The sequence below is a fragment of the Dermacentor andersoni genome, chromosome 6 (genome assembly GCF_023375885.2).
Source record: "Dermacentor andersoni chromosome 6, qqDerAnde1_hic_scaffold, whole genome shotgun sequence".
Taxonomy (NCBI): Eukaryota; Metazoa; Arthropoda; class Arachnida; order Ixodida; family Ixodidae; genus Dermacentor; species Dermacentor andersoni.
This window is the reverse complement of record NC_092819.1, coordinates 6119596-6142490: the sequence shown is the minus strand read 5'-3', so window position 1 is coordinate 6142490 and position 22895 is coordinate 6119596. Positions and strand designations below refer to the sequence as shown.

Sequence of the window (22895 nt, the reverse complement as noted above, 5' to 3'; positions counted from 1 at the left end):
GAGACTTGCGGGAAGCCCTACGGGCAGGAAAATCCTAGCTAGGCTTGGCATAAACTATGAGGGGCAGGAAGGCATCAAAGTCGACCTGCCGCGAAGCGTGCGGAACCGACTAATAATCCCACCACTACCTCAAAACATGCACCCAATCCATCACAAGGAACGCAGAGAGAAACTGGCCGAGGCTCTTGAGAAGCGTTTCAAAAACTCGAAGGACGTGCTCTACGTTGATGCTGCAGACTATGGCAACGGCCGCATGGCCCTAGCTGTAGCGAGCGCTGAAACTAGATTGATAGCCAGTGGCACAGTTCCAATGGATTGCTCTCAGATTGGAGAAGAATCTGCCATAGCACTTGCAATTGCAATTACTTCAGCCAAAATTAGAGTCAGCGACTCTAAGGTTGCGGTGATGAACTTTGCCAGAGGCAGAATTTCTCCCGAGGCGAACAGAATCCTGCAGACCTGCAGAGATAGCAGGAAAATTGAAATAATCTGGGCACCTGCGCACGCCTCCCTAGCTGGGAACGAGGCGGCCCGCGAATTAGCTCGAGGACTTACATTCCGAGCTGGTGGGCTAGCCAAAGGCTTCACGGGGCGGGACCGCTTAGTGTGTTACAGAGAGATCACACAGCACCACAGACTAGGGCAGGTTAAATATCCTCCGGCTGATATATCCTTAAACAAGAGCCAAGCCTCCACTTGGTGTCGCCTGCAAACCAACTCGTTTCCAAGCCCGGTGTCGTGCAGCCTCTACTACCCGGGTCAGTACTCCAGCCAGTGTAAGCTATGTAAAGCCAGTGCTAATCTTAATCACATTCTGTGGGAATGCCCACAGGCTCCCTCTGAGGGAAGAATAAAGTCTTTAGAACGATGGGAGACCTTATTACTCAGCTCCGATCCGGAGATTCAACTGAAGACCGTTCGACTGGCCGAAACCGCCGCTAGAGTCCAAGGACTCCTGGCCATCGTCTAGGTGGGAAGGCTTAAAGCCTTCCCTACATCTGTTGGACAAATAAAGTTTTACAATCCAAAATCAAACACTATTGTTTTGACGGATATGCACTAAATGCTTGCAGGCAAAGGAACTGCCCAGTAGCTCTTGTACATATTTACCCTCATTCTCCTATTGCATAAGAAACTATAACACCACACTGTGCATACCACTAACATCTGTATTGTGGTCTACCCAACAGGTTTAAAGCTATAATACTTTCCACACTATTGTAGTTCAATGTCTAAAGGGGAAAAGTCGAGAAGTTGAAAATGTTTTATTGTGTACAGTCATCAGAGCATACAGGCACTACTATATGATGCTAGATCTTAGTTATTATAGAACAGTGCGGTGTTGTAACTTTAAATGCCCTTTTTCCCATGGCTAATGTTTTCAAAGCGTGCCATAGTGCAATGTCTTTATCACTCAACAAATGAAATGAGTCCCACAGTGATCTGTGCATAGGCATTGGTACTGGTATTGGTGTTTGTTGCATCAAATTGTGCCCAGCTGTTGTCACTTCCTTCACCCAGTCGAGGCACAAGTTTAATACTCAGTGACAAACTATAATAGTATGTATCTACATTGCTTGTTTTTTTGTTTTGTTTTAATGCCAGCAGCTCTGATGACAGCAATTTTGCTGGATTTTATGTTTGTGGAAGTACCTAGGCTGCTATGCATATTGTGAGCGAGTCCTCAGATGCAGGCTGTATGTAAGGTGTCGGCTATCTCAGGAAAACATTGTTTTTAGCAAAAATTTAGCAGTAAGGACTGTGTGCTGTGAATAAACTACAGCCTGGAAAATACTATAGTATTTTCTCTCTTAGGACAATGCCATTGCAGGTTTCTCATAACCCCCTTCTGCCACAGTAATGTGTGTCTGGTGACCAGGAATTAACTTTCAAGTACAGTAAATTCTTGTTATAATGAAGCCACTTTACTCTAATTATCTCCCCCAGTCCTGACCAAAACGCATGCATTTTAAGCCAGATTACTCGAAGCATAAGCTGCTCCACTTAGAGCAAATTATCAAGGGGCGTGTGCACATTCACCATGGAAGCGCTCGGCTATTTTAAATCAGAGTGAAGCTTTTTGCACCGGGCGAGCGAGCAACCCTCTTCGTCGCCAGCTATGCCATTGCACTGCCTGTGCACCCGGTTCCTCCATGCTGCCCCCGCGTGTTGTCAATGGTGAGCGAGGGACCCTCAACCTCTTCGTCACACACCCTTTTCCCTCCTGCTGTGCTTGTGCATTAACAGTGGTGAGTGGTGCCATGGCCATGGTAGTGTAGAAGTAGTGTGAAAATTGCGCAACAGAACGAACTAATGTTACTCTGCGCCGCTGTCCACCTGCTCAATGTCACCCGAACCAAGACGCACTACTTTCCCCGTGCTTGAATGCACGCATGCATTGGTCAGGGCAGGCTTTGTGAATGTGTGGTTTGTGAATTGCTTCTATATGTGTGCCTCGCGTGTGCTTTTGTGGTCTTCAGTTGGAAATGGCACCTCCAGTCCCCACGTAGAAGTGTGCGACCTTAGAACCGAGAGTTCTATTGATCTGTGAGGTGGAAAAGGGCAACCAGCAGAAATGTGAAATTGCAAAGCAATGCAGCGTGCTGCCTTCCATGTTATCAACTGTACTGAAACAAGAGAGTCATGCTGGATGGCTTCGAGAAGAGCTTCTCAGCCAAATGAAAGCACAGCCGTGATTCCAAGCACCCTGAAGTGGAGAGTGCTTCTTGAGTGGCTGAAAAATGCCAGAAGTGCGGACCTTCCAGTGAATGGACCTGCACCGACAGCAGAAGCCAAAGCTCTAGTGGTCCAGATGAGCAAGCAAAATTTTATATGCAGCAACGGCTGGCTTGAGTGTTTCAAGCAATGGCAGGACAAGTCCTCAATATCGATTCTTGGCTAAAGTGCACCTGTGGGCTAAAGTACACTGTGGAGGGGTGGTGCAAGCATCGGCAGAGCTCCCTGCTTCAGTAATATTGACACGCGCACTTATTTATCCTTTTCTCGGGGACAACATTTCACCCACGAATAACTTAAAAGTTATTGCTCGGCACAGGACATGTATGCACGTATTGGAAGTTCCTCAAATGTAATCGATGGTTCTATCTGTTGTCTGTTGTCACCGAAGGTTGTGTAATCTGATCGTATAAGCAACACGCATAGTGTGGTACTCGGGAAGACACACGGGCACCAGCGATTACTCTGGAACCTTCGATGACTCACATATAAAAGCCAACGCGCTTGACCCGCAGAACAGATTTTCGATGATCACTGACTGTGTTCGCCGCTATCCTTGTTCATTGACTGTAGCCTGTTTTGAGGGCACAGGTTCTCCCAATAAAGTGATAGTTTCGTCATTCACAGTTTTGTTGCTTTCTACACCGTCACTACTACTTGACAATTCATTCACAACCTAGACGAGGCTGCATTCTACAAATTGTTGCCAAAGTGTATGTATGTGCACTACACCAGGCGGATCCTCATCGGAAGGCAAAGAACGCAAGGCGCGTGTTACTGTGCTGTTAGGTGCAAATGTGACTCATAAGGGCAAGTTTCCTATGTTGATATTGGGGAAGGCAGAGAAATGACAATGCTTTCGCAATATAATGATGCATAAAGAATGTATATATAAAAAAATAAACATGCTTGGATGACTGTAGCTGTTTTTTAGGAGTATGTACGCCTCCTGGATTGAAAAGTCAAGGCAAAGCATCACCATGTGCTTTTCATTGTTGACAACTGTCCTAGCCATAGGTGGAAAATTTTCATTTTTCCAGGTTGGGGGGCTGGGGCCTGACCAGCTTTTTGGACCCCACCCATGTGTGTGCGTGTGTGTGCGTAATGGGTATATGTGCGTTTGTGGGTATATGTGTGTGTGTGTGCGTATATGGCAGCATCCAGGTAGTGCAGCAGTGGCGGGCTGCATGACCAGCACGGTGGCAGCGAAAGCAGGTTGGTTTGTCGTTTGGGGTTCGCCATTCAGCAGGATTGCATGGTCTGGGAGTGAAATAATGGTCATTACAGGTTGTGGACATGGGAATGGGCGTGGAATCATGTCGGGAGACAGAGCAGGCGGTAGGGATGCCAAGGTTTGCAATTTCTTGGCGCACAAGTGCTTTAATAAAGGAAATAGTGGGGGCCGCTTTTGTTGAAGGTACCGTCAAGGGGTCGTGGATGAAGGGGGGCCGGACTCGCCGCTTCAATCTCACGGCGAACGATACGTGTGATGTTCTCTTGAAATGGTCGTGTGGTGGTAAGAGCGGAACAAGAGGACGTGGCAGGGGTGTTTGACAGTCGGGAAAACTGTGGGACGACGCAGCAGCTTTTGGCTACCTCGAAGCGGCGGCATTCTTTGACGATGGCATCGACGGTAGAAATGTCGTTATAGACCAGCAAATTGAAGGTGTCATCCGCGATGCCTTTAAGGATATGGCCCACCTTGTCAACCTCAGTCTTGTGTTTGTCGACTTTCCGGCGAAGCGCGAGCACTTCCTGTATGTAGGAGACATATGATTCGGTCGATGACTGGACACGTGTGGCAAACTCTTTTCATGCAGCCTGTTGGCCAAATAGGTTGCGAAGCCTCTCTTTGAAAATGTCTCAGTTGAAGAGCTTGACCTTATGGGTGTGAAACCAGACACGTGATGTCCCGTCCAGATAAAAAATCACATTGGCAAGCATGATGGTAGGGCCCCAGTGGTGGCTTTGGCTAACACGCTCATACATGCTGAGCCAGGTATCAATGTCAATGCCATTTTGGGCGGAGAATGTCCCAGGATCACAGACTAAGAACCGTTACGTACATTGTGGTTGGTGCCGCAGGTGTAGGTGGCGACGGGATGGTTCCGTCAGAAGCCATGGCTGAGAAGACGATGGTATGGCCACTTCGGAGCTCCGTGGTGAGGATAGGGAACATTCCACCTCCACCACAATGTTAGGTGAAGGACGAGTCACTAGGACAAGCAACTATTTACAGGTTATATTTAGAAAAGCGGCTGCAGCGATGACCAGTTAGATTTACCGCGCGAGCCCCGTTCATTCTTCCTTCTCTTTTCTTGGGTGATGGCGCCCACGCGCCTCGTTCAAACAGTCAAATGCCACACACATGTAGCAATAAATTTACCGCGCAAGCCCCGTTCGTTCTTCCTTCTCTTTCTTGAGTGATGGCGCCCACACTCCTTGTTCAAACAGTCAAATGCCACACACATGTAGCAATATTTCTATATATTGTGTCTGTGCATGGTGTTCACAGCGGAAGTTAAACAAATTGTGAAGTGAAAAAATATAAATGAGAGGTAGCCGCCGCTGGTGCCTCTAATTTGTTTGCCCTTCTGTGGTCAGGATTTGCAGAAATAAAGCGAAGACATTAATTAACAGCCGTGCACATCCGCACCAGCAGTGATGCACTAAGCTTTTAGCCACAATAAAATTTTAAGTGAAAAGGTAGAGGCAACAAAAAAGAAGCCTCAAATGATGTGGGTAACAGAACTCTGGTGATGATGCCTTAGGAATTGAGGGTAGGCTTCACCATTGCCGTGGAGGAGGGGGAGGGGGCTTTGCTCCCCTGGTAAAGTTTGCAGGAAGCTTGAGCCCTGAAGCCTGCCCCCTCCCCCCTTCCCACTTCCCCATAGTTGGTGCCATTGGTCCCAGCCATGGCAAGATTGGCAGTGTCAAAGCGATCACTTTGGAGTTTCTGCCAGCAAACAGAACCACGATATTGCAGCCTATGTATCGGGGAATGATTGAGATCACATGAAAGCTATACCAGAAGAGTCTTTTTCCAATGCATGCTCATCGCATAGTGACACATGTACTTGTCTTTCTTTCCTGCCTAAGAAATGTTATCACTCAGCGCAGGACGCGCCTGCACGTTTCGGAAGTTTCTCTAATGTTATCGAGGATTCTATCGGCTGTCTGTTGTTGCTGAACCTTGTGTAATATGATTGCTTGTATGCGCAACACAAATTGTGTAGAACGTTTTGGAATAGACACAGGCACCAGCGATTATTCTGGAACCTTCAATGACTCACATGAAAGCTCACATGCTTGCCCTGCAGATCAGATTTCGACGATCAACGTTCGTGTTCACCGCTGTCGCTGTGCTTTAAGTGTACCTTACTTTTGTGGGCACAAGTTCGCCCAATAAAATTTGGTTTCGTGATTCACAGATTTCCTGCTGTATTATTCACCGTTACTACTGTATGACATCTGGTGGAAGACTGGGTACATTCATGTACCGAACGTCCTCTCAAAGCTGTCAGCCAAGTCCGAGCCACGAAGACAACATCAACGTTGCCAAGGACCAACGAGCTAGCCACAGGTTGCAAGGACTGCCCCTGGAGCACGGACTTTTGCCTGAGGAGACCAGAAAGTGCATGGCCACAACAGCAGCCACAATGACAGTCCCTGTGTCGCCAATGCTGATCATGCTGCAGCAGCCCAGGAAGGCACCGACATTCCATGGTTCAACATTTCATAATCATCATCATCATCATCAGCCTGGTTACGCCCACTGCAGGGCAAAGGCCTCTCCTATACTTCTCCAACTACCCCGGTCATGTACTACTTGTGGCCATGTTGTCCCTGCAAACTTCTTCAACATTTGAGGACCCGTAAAGCTGGCTGGAGACGTATGAGAGGGTCGCTACATTTCACAGCTGGAACAGCGACGACAAGCTGCGCCATGTTTTTTTTTCACATTGGAAGACGCCGCCAGGACATGGCTCGATAATCGAGAAGCCACCTTAACGACGTGGGACCTGTTCCAAAGCGGCTTCTTGCAGACATTCACAAGCGTCATGTGCAAAGAGTGAGCCCAATCTCTACTAGAGACTCGAGTACAGCTGCCCAATGAGGCCAAAGCGATCTTCACGGAGGAGGTGGCCTGTCTTTTCCGGCACACTGACCCCAAAAAGTCGGAGGAGAAAAAAGTCTGCTTTCTGATGCGGGGCGTCAAGCAAGAACTTTTTGCCAGACTGATGCATAACCCGCCGAAGACCTTAGCCGATTTTCTACAGAGGCATCGATGATTGAGAAAACTATAGAAATACGCACAAAACAATATAACCACCAAGTGCTCACGCCACAGTACCCCATCCAAGCACTGGGTTCCGACGACTTTCAAGAGACCATCAGGGCCGTTGTGCATGAAGAACTGTGCAAGATATTGCCTTATTCGTAACCTCAGCCAGAAGCAATGACATACGCCGCCGTCGCCTGCCAGCATGGTCCACCTCCGCACCCACACCAGAGCCCCACAGCACTGCAATTCCATCGTCTACCGCCGCTGCTGCCAGCGCGCCCGACCGTCACCCAGCACAGCATTCCACAGAAGACCGACGTTTGGCACGCCTCCAACCATCGTCCGCTGGGTTATCACTGTGGAGAAGCATGCCACGTCTACCACCGGTGCCCATACCGCAAAATGGGACTATGAGGGTTCGCCGTCAGCTCGGCGGCCGCAGCAAGGTGGACTCCTTTGTGATATTGCTGACTACCTCGCCACCATTCAGTGGAGCTCTCGACGATCATCCCGTTCGCCTTCACCAAGCCACTATCTGTCACTGCAGCGCCGCCCACACACTGGCCCAGCCAGGGGCCAATCCTTCAGCCCATACCCGGAAAACTAAAAGCAGCAACCGATGGAGGTGCGGTTGCTGTTCGTCGAACTGACGAAAATCCTCCGCCGCTGCCGAAGACACTAACAATAACATGCTATAACAGTGACGGGCCGCCATCCTGATGAAGCCTGGAAGCAAAGAATGCACCGACCAAAGTAATCACAGTATCACAGTAATCTACAAGTCCAGACAAAAACACTCTGATGCCGACTGTCTGTCTCGCGCTCCCGTGTACCCGCCGCCCCAAGATGACCAAGACGAGGATACCGTTTTAGGTACACTAAGTGCAGACGACTTTGCCGAGCAGCAGCAAGCCGACTCGGAGCTCAGAAGCCTTACCGAGTACTTGCAAGGCACGACCGTCTTTGTCCCAAGGGTATTTAGATGTGGTTTGCCTTCGTTTTTCTCACGAAATGACATCCTGGGGAAGAATAACTTTTTGCCAGACCGTGCAAACTGCCTTCTCGTTGTGCCCGCAGCACTCCAGTCAAAAGCACTGCATGCCCTGCATGATAAGACAGCTGGGCACCTCAGGTCTTCCCATATGCTTGCAAGAATAGAAGAGAAGTACGATTGGCCACACCTGACCGCCGACATCACCCGTTATGTGAAAACATGTTGAGACTGCCAGCAACGCAAGACGCCACTGACATGGCCGGCAGGATTATTATAGCCGATAAAGCCTCCTAGTTTCAGCAGATGGGGATGAATTTGTTGGGACCATTTCCGGCATCAACATCTGGAAACAAGTGGATTGTTGTGGCCACCGACTACCTTACCCGCTACACCGAAATGAAAACCCTGCCCAAAGGTAGTGCAGCAGAAGTAGCCAAATTTTTCGTCGGGAACATCCTGCTGGAACATAGTACGCCAGAAGTTCTCATTACTGACAGAGGAATGGCTTTTACAACTGAGCTTACTCCAGCCATCCTGCAGTATAGTCAGAGAAGTCACCGGCAGACCACTGCCTGCCATTCCCAGACGAATGGCCTAATGGAACGACTGAACAAGACGCTCGCCGACAGGTAGCGATCTGCATCGAACACGTCACGTGGGATGCCGTGCTCCCGTTTGTCACATTTGCTTACAGCATAGCAGTGCAAGAAACAACACAGATCATGCCATTCAAACTGGTTTATGGAAGGAACCCAACGACAACTCTCGACACGATGTTGTCGCACGTCACCGACGAAGAAAATGTAGACGTCACCGCTTATCTTGCCAACGAAGGCTACAACATTGACCTGCTTGGTGTCATACATTTGTTAAACCACTCATGGAAACAGCTGGCAGCTTCAGAGATAGCAAAATGTTTTGCGTATGCTGGATTTCCTGGCCACACTTGGGCAAACCTGACGATGATCACCAGGTTTACGACCATCTCTGCAAAGCTGTGCACAGAATAATTGACGAAGACATGGAAGGCAACTTCGACTCATTTGCGTTGACTGACGCTGAGGTTCCTGTCGTCGCCCCAGCTATGGATGCCGAAGTAGTGGACTTGGCTCTTGGTGGCCTCGATGAGGATGAAGGGCTGATGGGTAAAGAGCACTGTGATATACCAACAGTGACGCAGACACAGGAGAGCCTCTGTCTGCAGCAAAACAAAGTTGAATGCATGGGCAGCGACCACGACCTCATGCAGTACCTGAAAAAAAAAAAAATGGAGCAGGCATTACTCGCACCTGGCAGTATAACACCCAGCTGACGGCCTTTTTGGCACCTCAATAAAGGTTTCCTTCGTTGAATATCTCTCACTTATACCACTGTCATGGCCACAGATCGGGATAACGCTCGATCCTGATCTGACTCTATCACGATGGAAAATGCACCATATGACACCCGTATTAAACTTCCACGGAGTTGTTAAGCTATTTCAGCTCTACTTTCTTAGCTTTTAAGGGGCAGTCACTTTTATCGAATTACCTCTTATGTGCAATTTTTTTCCATCCCACTCACTTTGTTATAACGAGGGTTTTGGTTGTTTTCACTTGCCTACTAAGTAAAGCACATAAGTTCCTGTGCATTTTTTACCCACTGAGCTTGTGCATAAACGCTTAGGAATCCACCTTGTGTCTGTGAAGATTGCATCACTGTAGTAAAAGCTGGCAGCTGAAGAAAGGGACTTTTTAGGTAATGTTGTAGAATGGGAAGCTGTATAAGAACATTGCATTGCTATAAAGGTGCAATATAAGTTGAAATGAGGATATTAACACCAGGATTCAAACTTGCCATGCGTCACATATCAGCCAAACTCATTACCAGCAGGGCTACAATATAGGGTGTGTGTTAATATATATCGACCTTTTTTAGATAAGCAACGCACTTAGTTTATAATTATGCATAGCACACAATTAAGGGAATGCGAGTGATAAGCTTAAAGGGGCCCTGAAACGCTTTTCTACCTAATCATAGAACAGCCTCACTATTAAAGAATGTCTCCTCATGAGTTTCCTGCCGCACAAATTTTTCAACTATTTCAGTATAAGTGGAGTTTGAGGTTCAGTATATCCCCATTAACCAGAAGCTGTAAGAACGTGCAAAAATTTCTAGATAAGTAGATTTTTCAGATCAGCAAAGTCACGAAAGTAGAAGCCCTCCGTCCGCGCAGAGATCACATGGAGCTTTTGCGAAATACCGCTAGTAATATTTTCGGCTACTTTCGCATGCTAGTGACGCTGCCCCGTTGTCTTTTGCCTGCTATTTTCGAAGTCAAAATTTTGAGATATCTGAAGTGTGGGGCAAAAACTTTTCGAGATAAGAGGTGAAAAACACATGGGTTGAAAGCACGACCAGAAAAAAAGTTTTGGCTTAGTCGATATTGCGAGATATCAGAGTTCGAGTTTATGAAGTTTGCAGTAGTTATCCTACTGATGTTCAGAAGGCCCCGCCCAAAAATTGGCCATTACCATTTTATTATTATTATTACGATGCTGTTTCCAGTTTAGGTGTATGCGTTGGTCTCTCGAGAGACTGAATGGGTGCTCGGGCTATTTTGCATCACCGCGCCCCTGGAGATCCACAGATTAATATCGGAGCACGCAGTGGTCAGAGGCCAGAGGGCCTGTCGCAGCACCCTGTGGTGACCGCATCTACACTAGCAGCAGGCCGATGTGATCTCTGAGGATACGTGCAGTAGACGCAGCTGTGCACAGCTGTCATGTGTAGATTGTAAGTGCAAAGATGAAAAAAATACTTCCTTGGTCTTTTCGATATCACAGGCATATATACCTCTCATTCAATTCAATATCAGCAATAACAGTGTTATCAAGAATGTCCTTGCGTTCACGAAATCTTTCAATGCCAGTTGGTTGGGTGCGTGCAATGTAGCTACTGACAACATTGCAAAGGAGAGAGCAAGCGATTTTTTACAGTTTTTGATACGAGATAGTAAATTCACTGCTGCTTGCAAAAGACTGAAAAGGGAAGGCTGCTGTTGAGTTACCACTGGGTAAACTGAAGCCAGTGCAAAAGCACACTGTTGATGGACACCGCAAATGTTTGTTTTCTGCTGCATCTTCACAACAAGGTCACATATTTTCTCTGATGCAGCTGTTAACATTAATTTTGTGTCTTCACCATTGTCGTGGTGCAACAGGTATTATCAGCACCTTGTGAGCATGCCACTGGAGCAGTGCAAGCTCCAGATTTCATACAGTGCTTATCACTTTATGCAAGCAGATGCTTGGAAAGAAAAAAATGAGCATTGCATGAAATAGCAGGCTTGCAGTGCTCCACTAGCATGTTTACGATACTCCGATGAGCATCACGACCACCAAGAACACGAAAGCAGAGGTGGTATTTCCTGGCGATAATGACTGCGTGGCTTCATGTGAGCAAATGATTAAGGAAAAGAAAAAAAAACGAACCGTTATAAAATACAGCTCCGTGACACAAAAAAAAAGCCTTTTCTGTGCATGTACAGCTCTAGTCACAGCCGGTGACAAATGGTATCCCTCCTGAAGTGCCACTCTGTGTGGGTTTCATTCTGGCATAACCTTCAACCAAAGCACAGTGTCATGTACATACACAGTGCACATGAGAGTGCGAGAGTCTGTGTTTTTGGTAAAGCATGGTGAGATGGCAGCTGCAAAATGCGTCAATTTGGTAGTGGGGCCGTTTTGGTGCATTGTCAAGTAGCAGATAGCTTGCGGGAGTTTTGAGCTGCTGCATCAGATGAGTTGCCAACAGAGTGGTGCACCACCAGATTTTGCCTTGATCAGGAATTGTTAATTACAAACTTAAAAAAAAAACAGGTTTGTTATATTCATTTATGAAACATTTCGGCTTCGTTAAAACAAGATTTTAAATGCATGGCTTTCTATAGGAATTTGAAGGGGTCTTATGATTGCGTTGTTATATCCATTAGTTTATTATAGGTCATAACGCCATCATAATGAGGTTTGAGTGTATTAAGCCTTTGTAGCAACAAGCTCAGCAACTCATAAGCCCCCTGATCAGCTGCTACAACCATGAGCATTGTTCTTGTAAACAAACGTTGAGTGAATATTGGTGGTGAGCATCTCCATTTATCTACAGTGTTAAGTTGCATGAGTGCCTAGCTTTTAAAAAGAGTAAAGGTGGCTGCCTGCTTGACCATGACTTCTTTCTCAGTGAAACAGGCTTACCAAGAAATTATAAAATGTCTGTCCTGAAGATGCATTCTGAGTCCCCTTGGACATAGCAAGACGTGTTGGTCCCCATGCAAACACCACATCACAGCAAGAGGGATATTCAAAAACATTCAAGACCAAAAGAGCAGTATAATGTAGTGATTAGCTTTTTATTACTTTTTGCTGCAGTGCACTTGTTAAGTAACAATGCAAAGCAAGCAAAAGCATGAAGAAGCATTTTGCTAATGAAAACATCGTTTTTCAGTGTGAGGGGTGCTGTTGCAGGCTAGGCCAAAACTGAAAGCAGTGCATCAAACTGGCATTCTGATGCATGTGCTGAAGCTCTGTTCTGATTGCCTGTATAGCTACAGCAGGTTTCCAGTGACACTTGTCATGAAAACACTGGACTTTCATTATTAACATGAAAGAGTGAAAAAGTTATTTTTGTAAATGCTGAATTGTATATTGTGGGGATGTGCGACTCTCACGCGTTCCCTGATATGTTGTTTTCCCGCACGCCTCGCGTGGCCTGGCGCCCGCGGCGGTCGGAGTGGTTGAGGCGCAGTACGAGAGACGGCGCGAGTGTTGCGCTGCTAACGCCGCCGACAGGCGGGGTTGCTTTGGCGCCGAAAGACAAGGCGCTTGCTCTTTGGTTCGGAACAGCAAGCAGTGCAGACATGCCGTGCCGCGCGTGCGCCGATCCATGCTTCTGCAAGACCATCTCGCATGGCCGCCTTCAAACGCGCCACCGTTCGCGTGACCGTACGCGCGAACGACCAGGCGTTGGAATCCAGCATGGGGCGAACATATTCGCTCGCTATCCGGTCGCGGTGAGTCGGACTTCTAGATTTGTTGCGTGCCCATTGGCATGTTTTGGGGATAGCAACTCGGCTAGCAGGCATTGATCTATGAAAGGTGCAGTAAATGCCCTTGTGATTGTTTGCACTACTGTGTTGTCGTTCCTTTGTCCCAAGAGCACAGAGGAGAACCCCACAATATGTAGTGTGGTGCAATTTGAGCGCATGCAAACTATGTAGTTGAGGGTACTGGCATGTTGACAGTACGGTCGAAAAATGTCGGTGACATGAAAGAAAAGATAGGTTCCTCTATAGCAACTCTATACTCGGTCCCAGTAGTTCCTTGTGTCACTGTGTAAGCTGCAGGACTTCTTAGCCAATAGGAAGGCCGAATGCCCCTCAAGATGTGTTCATCCGCACCTCGTCGTCTGCTCAATATCGGCTTGCCATCCTGTTGATACATGCTCCACGGGTGGTGGAGTGACACAACAAATATTTTGGCGTTTTAACCATAAGCTGCATTCTCATGAATGTGCCGGCGGAGCATCGCTTCACTTGTCCACTTTGGCACCAGTTTCTTGCAGCCTCCTTATCCTTAGCCAGTAGTAACTGTGAACGCCCCTAATATATTCAACTGCGCCACATCACCTGCTTGCCATCTATTTGCTGTTTGCTTGCCACCGTCATCACATGCCATACTAGAGTGGAGTAGTAAACTAATGATGCAGCGAACAATTAGGCCTTTATAGCGTCTGCATTGTCAGTGTATCACCAGTGCTAATGCTGTTGCGCCATCTGTTAAGTGAAAATCAAACCATTTTTATGGCTTGGCATCGCCTCTGTAGTCCTTTCAGCATCAAAACAAACAGCTGATTTCAATAATAACAACAAAACATACCTAATGCTTTACCCTCAGTGTGAGATAGGCGATGACATATTTTACCATTTATTTCTTGCTGTCAGGGCAGATAGCCGGCAGCAAGGGCGAATTCGGATCGAAGTAACTGGTCTGGGCTGTATGGGTGCTGTCAAGTTGCTAACCATGACGGTTAGGGTAGCTATTACCGTTAACAGCGGTGACCGCCACAGTTTATTGCGGGATACTATGTGCATGCACAAATGGCCTAACATGTCATGTATTGCTGCAATGTATCATGTACCAAGCAAAAATAAAACCCTCTAGTCCCACCAGTTATGCCCAGAACTACATTCCGCTGTGCAAGGACATTGCCTGTGTACACCTCGTACTTCGCAGTGCTGCAAGTTACTGTGTTAGTGTTAGTTAGTGTCAATTTCTGTGTGGATAGCTCTGCATCATTAATGATCTTTAATAGCATCCACATTGTCATTGTTGCAGCTTGAACACAAGTGGCCTGTTGCATTACCTCATCAATGACTGTGTGTGAACTTCATGTGCACACACCAAAGAAGATAACCAATTGTGCTAGGCAAAATTACTCAACCTTTGTGAAGACACCAGATCTGCTTGTGTGGATCTGTGGGTATGGTGTTCGAACAGCTGCAGGTTTGCAGTGGCTGCCATGGATGTGAAGTACAAGAACATTCATGTACTTGGATTTTAAATGCAAGTTGGGAAACCCCAGATGGTCTTAATTAACCTGGAGCCTTCTATTATGGCATTTCTCACAGCCCTTCCACTACCTTGGGATCTGTACACCTTTGAAGTCAAAATCTGCACAGCAAAAATGAATGGCCTAAGTGTGACCAGTTGTACAAATCTTAATCTCGCTGCTTTCTATAAAACAGAGTGCATAAAAATCAACTTTCTTATTGTTATGGGAAAATGATTTGAGCATCTCATTTAAATTACAGATGCCCCCTGCAAGAAAACCTGCGGACAGTCAAGGTGATCAGCAGGTATGTGAAATTACCTGCACAGCTACTGCAAGAAATTGTACTCCTTGTGAAGTGTACATTCTGATGACACAAGCACGACAGGACACCTTGCACATTGTGACATGCTGTGCACAGAGCATGCTTGCACATAATACGTGTACATAGTTCACTGTACACTTGTCATTGTCACACTCTCCTTTTCCTTCTCCCGTACGCAGAGCATCAGGCCAAAGACAAAGCTCCTCTGGCAGACCTCTCTGCTTCTCTCACATTAAAAATGCTCTTTCCTTCTTGATGACAGAAGTTTCTTAGGAATGTGGAAAATATCCTGGCTGATAGAGGAGGACAGTTATAATAGTACTTTTCTATTTATCTGTAATGTGTTATATGTAACTTGGTGATGCTACCTCTGCGCCAGTTGCGCCAAACTGCGCCAATGGGCGAACCCTGCTACATCCCGTTACATTTCCGCAAAATATGAGAAATATGTGCTCACCCTGCCCCTAAAGGGTGGCTTGACTTTTAAAAACGGAACCAAGTCCCCAAGAGCCGTTTTCCCGCCTTATCGAAAGTGGCATGGCATAGACCAGCAGCTGCATTAACTCTGTGGTGGGTCAAGCCTCCCCAGTTAAACCTGGGTCGTACCAGTGTTTCTTCAGTGGGCTGTTGTCTATTTTCAATACCTTCTGCCCCGCTGCATGCAGGTTGCCTAGGCAATGGTAGAGTGTCGATTTTAAGGCAGCAGCGAGCGATTGCAATGGTGCCCAGCAAGACCTCGCGCTTGTCTCCTGTATGACCAATGTAAATCAGATGACCGAAGTTCGTGATGCTGTATGGTGTATTGCTTGATTTTTTTAACATATCATGCATGGTGTCACATAAATTGCAGCCACGAACAAAGTTGCCACCATTAAATTCGTCACCTATCTCCCACTTTCGTTAGCGAGGTGATTTCGCGGCTTTAGGAATGCCGTTCGGCCGCTACTAAGATTGTGGTCGACCCAGCACCAAACAGCAACTTGCACGACAGAATACTGAAGGAGTGGTGCTGGTTACGCCTAGCTGCATCATATGGCCATGACAAAAATTCACTGCCAGCAGGTCGTCGCAGCAAGGTGGTTGTCGGTACGTTCGGACCAGTAAACCGCTGTGGTGATTGGATGTAAGAACACGGGCTAGAGTGGCACCCGGAAGGCGAGATTGGGCCTTTGGGTAACATGCCAGCAACTACTGCGAATGCTTTTTGTTTGTTTATACACTTAATGAACGTAACGGTGAAACCTCGCTTGTAGGCAGAAAGCTACAAACTGACTGCGCATCAGAGCCTAACCTGATAACGTTGCACAGTCAAAGGCTGTGCGTGCATATCTGCACTTCACGACGGCATGCGATGCACATCGAGCTGTGCAATGAGCAAAAGCAAAACACCTCCGCAGACACGACCATCACGGTATGTTAAATAGATGGTACATTAGTGACGCACAGCACTGGGAATTCAGTAAATCTTTAATAGCGCTGGTGTTCAGCAGTGCTGTGCAATGAGCTGTGCAATGAGCAAAAGCAAAATGCCTCCGCAGTCACAACCATTGCGGTATTTTAGATCGATGGTATATTAGTGAAGCACAGTGCTGGGCATTCAGTAAATCTTTCATAGCGCTGGTGTTGGAAAAAGCAGCAAAATTGTTTTAATGCAAAAGTCCCATGTTTTTGGGCTGCCCAATTATTCGAACATTCCTTGTGAAAAAATTCAAAAAGTCTGTTAACAACTGTTTTTACCATGAAGTTCAACATTCAGTACGCTAATTTTCATATTCAGAGGTGAAAGTTTGGACATAAAGATGGACCCACCATGTGATGAAGGCGAATATGTAGCACACTAGCCTAGAAGCCTGGCAGAGCTGATAGCTCAATGTCACCCTCTCAGGGCGACATTCCTCTGCAATAACCTACGTAAACTTGAGGGAAGGGTGTCTGTGTATAGACTTCCACCAATGAATTCAAAGCTATCTTATTATCTTAGTAAGTGTTTAACTTGATGATATTTTGGAATGGAAGCATTCTTGAAGAACCGAAACAAAATGAAATTGTCTTTGGAATTGACTCAAGCTTTGAATTAAGGGATATGCCATAAATTGTGAAATAGAAAAAAAGAAACATGTTTGTTTGCCAGCTCTACTTGTTCACAAAAATTGTTTCTGCCAAAGCACACAACGGCCTATGCAAGCAAGTATTTACATAGCTTGCATTAGATTTATCAAAATTACTGGTATTAGAACTTTAGATGACTTTATGATATTACTGCATCACGTTCGTCCTGTCCAAATCCTCCATTGATGCTCCTCACCAACACGAACCTAATTGAAGTAGACGTAGATGGTGTTCCGTTGACAGCATTAATCAATACTGGAGCCCAAGTGTCCACAATGAGCGCTAACCTATGTCGTCGCCTCAAAAAGGTTCTTACGCCTACCATCACTCGAGCCGTACGTGTCGCCAATGGCGCCACTGCTGCCGTCAGTGGTATGTGCACTGCTCACATAAAAATTGCTGGCCGCCAAGTTCCAGTCCTGTTCACTGTGCTGACCAGTTGCCCTCATGACCTAATCTTCGGGCTCGACTTTCTGACGACGCATTCTGCCCTCATCGATTGTTCCAACTGGTATGCTGTGCCTCGAGCTTCCTCTTCTTTCAGACGTTTGTTCGCTTACCTCCAAAAGCCCCAACCTTCGTCGAATCGGCCTCAACGGCAACCGTGCCTGATGGCAACTATGTCATCACACCTATTCGTGATGTCCTCCTGGCGCGCAAGACCTCTGTGCCACACTCTGTCGTAACCCTTGCCGCTAATCGCGTGTGTCTCCCCGTTATCAATTTTGGCTTGACGAAGCAAGTGTTACCTGAAGGCATAGTGGTGGCCACGCTCCGGTCAGTGAGAGACCACGTCACTGCTTTTGCAGCCGACGCATCTCCAGATCCTCCTGATTACCCGCAGCATGCCTTGAAACTCGACGGCCCATTATGTCCCATGGTCGCTCCGGACCTCACACCTGACCAAGCAGCCACCCTATATCGCCTTTTGCTTTCCTACCGTGACATATTTGACACTGACAATCGACCACTTGGTCAGACATCCCTTGCTAAGCATCGGATCAACACTGGTGATGCTGTTCCCATTCACCGCCGACCGTATCGCGTGTCCACGGCAGAGCGGCAAGTTATTCAGCAGGAAGTAAACAAAATGCTCGCCAGAGGTATTGTTGAGCCCTCGTTGAGTCCGTGGGCATCGCCGGTCGTGCTCGTCAAAAAAAAAAGATGGCTCGTGGCGTTTCTGCATTGATTACCGCCGCCTCAACTGGATAACTAAAAAGGACGTTTACCCTTTACCACGAATCGACGATGCTCTTGATTGTCTTCACGGTGCCAAATACTTTTCATCCATCGACCTTCGATCTGGTTATTGGCAGATTTCCGTCGATAAGCAAGACCAAGAAAAGATTGCTTTCATCACTCCAGATGGCCTCTACCAATTCAAGGTTATGCCGTTCGGTTTATGCAATGCCCCCGCCATGTTCGAACGTATGATCGACTCTCTGCTTCAAGGTTTCAAGTGGTCAACTTGCCTTTGTTACCTTGACAATGTCCTTGTGTTTTCTCCTATATTTGAGACGCACCTTGAGCGCGTCGCAGCTATCCTTGACATTTTCCGCGAGGCTGTGCTCCAATTAACCTCATCGAAGTGCCACTTCAGGCGCCAACAGATTACAGTGCTAGGCCATCTCGTCGATGCTTCCGGCGTACAACCTGACTCGGAGAAGGTTTGAGCAGTAACGGCTTTTCCAGTACCTCAGTTTGTCAAAGATGTCCGGAGTTTTGTGGGGCTCTGTTCTTATTTCCAACAGTTCGTGAAAGATTTCACAGCAATCGCTTGACCACTCACTGAGAGAGAGAGAGAGAAGTGGTTCTTGTGGGGAAAGGAGGGAAGGCTGGCACTATCTTCTGCAACCCATGCATGGCACGGCTCAGCGCCAGCAGGGTGGCGGAGATGGGAGTAAAGGAGGGAGAGGGTAGGAGGGAGAAAGGTAGAGGGTCGTTCTAGCAGCATCAGAGCAGCCTGGCCGGGAGGGCCCAGTGGGTTCGACCGGAGGAGTAGGCTGGTGATAGACCGTATAGGAGGTGGCCCAGCAGAAGCGAAGTTGTGGCACATCAGGAAGCCCGAGGTGGTGGGATTGCCATTAGGCTATCCGTCCGTCTTTGTAGAAATTCCCTATAGTCTTGCCGAGAGCCCCGACGAGTTGAGGGACTCGATGACGCTTAGGAAGGCTGGTAGCTGATTACGACAGGGGAAGAGGATATCTTCCTGTCGTGAACATGGGAGCCCCAGGCGGTGGAACTCCTGCAGAAGTCAGCCACGGTGCTGCAGGTGAGCAGGGCAAGCCACCAGGAGGTGCTCCAGAGTCACTGGTTCATCGCAGGAAGCACAGGCTGGCGAGGTGGCTTTCCCAAGGTGGTGACGGCGGGCTGCCGTCCAGTAGCAGCCAACTCGCAGTCGGAGCAGCAATGAGGCATCCCTTCGTGGGAGGCCGTGCTGTGGAAGAGGCTGTGGAGGCTGGCCCAGGTATACTCGCTTGTCCGGTGGCAGGCGATGATGTGCTGGTGCAGCCTGTGTCTCGAGAAGTCTGCGGCCGTTACAGCAGGGCTGAGGAGGACGCTTGAGTGGTGGGCACTCTTCGCAAGAGTGCCCGCCTCTCCATTGCTCGGGATCCCCACGTGTGCCGGTAGCCCATGCAGGGATAGTGAGCATCCTGCGTCCTGAAGGGCCTTCAATCTTGTAGAGAGCAGCGCAACCCCAAGGCTAGCCCTGTCAGGGCTCTGCAAGCAGAGCAGTGCCGCCTTGGAGTCGCAGAAGATGGCTGCCGAGGTCGCTGATAGCTCCTCTGCCAGTAGGTCCACAGCAAGGTGGAGTCCTGCTAGCTATGCTGCGGTAGAGCTTGCATGTCCCGGGAGACGGCACAGCTTGCTCTTTTGTAGGGCCGGTGCAACGCAAGCTGCTGTGGATGAGCCCTTCTCCGGTATCACGGATCCATCGACGAAGATGTGAAGGTGGTCCCCAAGTCTCTCTTGGAGAAGAGAGGCTGCCATCTGCTGTAGGGCACATGTTGGGAAACGGTTCTTTGAGACACCTGGCAGCTCCGGCGAGATATGGACTGGTGGTCGCTGTGGTGGGCGAGGCTGTACAGCGTTTGCAGGCGTGTCCCATATGACTTCCTTATAGAGGCCATACAGCTGTCGCATGTGTGATGCTGGCCGGGAGCATAGGCAGGTAAGGAGTGCTTGACCATCTGTGGCATGGTGTAGGTGATTAATGTGTCGTAGCCCCTGTTGCAGGAAGAGTAGTGACAGGGGCCAGGCACCTGCCTCAGCAAGAGTGGCGGCCACTTGTGAGGTTTGGGGAACGCCAAGACAGAGCCGTATTGCTGACCGGTGCTGCAGCTCCAGTTTCCGCAGGTGTGGTGGGGGCAGTGCCACAAGAGGGAGGGCATACAGTAGCCATGAAGTGGCTGCAGCTTCAAAGAGCTGCAGGGCCTACCTGGTGGTACAGCCTTGTTTACGGGCAAGGAGCTGTGAGATAGCCTTGCTGACCCGAAGCGTCTGGGCGCACAGGGCCTTGGTAGCCGGCAGCCAGGTCAGCCGATGGTCAATGCGCAGCCCCAGATAGGTGACTGTCTTGCTCCATAGGATCTGGACACCCTCCAAGCGCAGCCGGGCAGCTGAGCGGTGGGCTGCTGCTCTGGGATGCAGCAGCAAGGCCTCAGTCTTCCTGGCCGAGATGGTAAGGCCGATGCTGCACAAGCAGGCAGCCGCAGTGTCCAGGGCTTTCTGTAGGGCCGCATGTGCCTTGCGGATGTGTTGCGGTGGTCCCCGCACCCATAGGGCGAAGTCATCTGTGTAGATTGAGGACTACACGGGGAAGTGAGGGTCGATCGGCAGGGCAGCAGGCAACCGTGCCAAGGCCAGGTTGAAAAGGAAGAAGCTCACCACTGACCCCTGTGGCACGCCTGGAGCGACTGGACGGGGGGTGCTCTTCGATCGACCCACAATTCCTGCACAATTGCACCCTTGTGCAGGAACGACGAGAGGAACTCCCGCAGGTTGCCACAGGTGCCGAGGAGGTCCAGGACCTGCTGGATGACTGCATGAGGGAGGCTGTCGAAGGCACCCTGTATGCCGATCAGCAAGAGCATCACGAGGCTCCCGTAAGCCTTGGCATCCTCCAGGGTGGACACCATGTCAGCGACGGAGTCCGCAGTGCACCGCCGCCGCAGGAAGCCCATCTGTTGGTCTGCCAGGAAGCCACGAGCGCGGGCCACCCAGTCTAGTCGTGCCAAGGCCGTGGCCTCTATCACCTTGCAGGCAGTGGAAGTGAGGGAGACCAGTCGATAGGATGACAGTTCTTCAGCCGGTTTTCTGGCCTTGAGGATGGGTGCCACAATGGCTGTGCGCCATGCCTCTGGCACCTGCCCTGACTGCCAGATCTCATTGAAGCATTCCAGCAGGCGTTGTTGCTCGCTAAGGACCTCATTAAGAGGTCCTTAGCGGTCATTAAGAGTTACGGAATGGATTCCAAGGGAAGGGAATCGCAGCAGAGGGCGGCAGAAAGTTTAGTTGGCGGATGAGATTAAGAAGTTGCAGGGACAACATGGCCAGAATTAGTACATGACCGGGGTAGTTGGAGAAGTATGGGAGAGGCCTTTGCCCTGCAGTGGGCGTAACCAGGCTAATGATGATGATGATTATGTTGCTCGCTGGCGGCCAGGTTGCAGAGCACCTGTGGCGTTACACCGTCTGCTCCTGGTGTGCTGCGGCGTTTCCTTCGCCTCAGAGCCGCCTGGAGCTCGTGCAGGGCAAGTGGTTCAGAGGGCAGCGACCTGGCTGAACGTCCAAGCAGGGTGGAGGCTGTCTAGACAGGTGGGCAGCTGGGCAGAGGGGTGTCCGACCGGCAGAATGGCTGCCCTCTGTGGAACGGGAGGGGCGAACTGGTCCGCCAGGAGTTCCGCGAGGGCCTCTTCGCTGATTCCTAGCGAGATGGCCACAGTAAGGATGGGTTGGAGGCTCGTCCTCTCGCCAGAGAATGACTTGAGTAGTCGTCAGGCTAGGGGGCACAGGCTCACCTAGCTCTGGTTCCTCCTGTGCGAGGCCTGTAGTTAATAACACAGTAGTTAGAACAATGACAAGGGCATTTATTGCACCTTTCATGCACTAATGCCTGCTAGCCGAATTACTACCCATGGAACATGTCGATGGGTGCACGACAAATCGAGGAAGTCCGACTCGCCACAATAAGATATCGAGTGAATATGCTCGCTCCCATGCTGGACAGCAGTGCCTAATCGCTCATGTGTATGGTCACACACACGATGGTGCCTTCGAACAATCCTGTTTGTCCATTCTGGTGTCCTGCTCCTAAGCCTTTTTGCAGAATGGTCCCGCAAATGGTGGACGAGCGCACGGCACGTCCATGCAGCTCACAGACCCCAAGCCAAAGAGGACAGCCCTTTTGTGCCAAGTAACCCGGCGTGCGGAACACTCGCGCCATGTTTCATGCTAATATTCAACCACACCGTTCGCTGCCGGATTACAGGAGACACAAGAGCCATGCAGGGAAAACAACATCAGGGGATGCGTGAGAGTCGAGTGTCCCCGCATTGTGAAAACTACTGTGACTCCGCCGCATACTGCTGCATTCCTCAATTTGTGGAAAACGGCATGACTGTACAGGACCACGATGTGCTTTGACCAATTAAATTTTATGATAAGGCGATTCCTTGGTATAAACAGTCCCAAAAGTGTCTCTGCAATGCTGCTCACAAAGTGGTCAGGAAAACTGGCTGTCGAGAGCCACTGTACCTGGGTGCTGTAGCTGAGCACTGCTTGATGACAAGACCAAGAAGAGGCATTCTTTAAAACTGCATGCGTGATGGCATGTTTCACTAGCTTAGAATACTCCGATG

At 48.9% G+C, this 22895-nt stretch overlaps 1 protein-coding gene across 1 annotated transcript in view; it reads left to right on the top strand.

The window, feature by feature from the left end:
- Positions 1-22895, top strand: part of Asap (ArfGAP domain of ASAP) — a 156387-nt gene that overhangs the window by 122888 nt on the left and 10604 nt on the right. The window contains exon 27 of the mRNA XM_050170315.2: positions 14863-14907. Within this exon, the coding sequence (XP_050026272.1) occupies positions 14863-14907 (45 nt within the window). The remainder of the gene's footprint in view (positions 1-14862; positions 14908-22895) is intronic.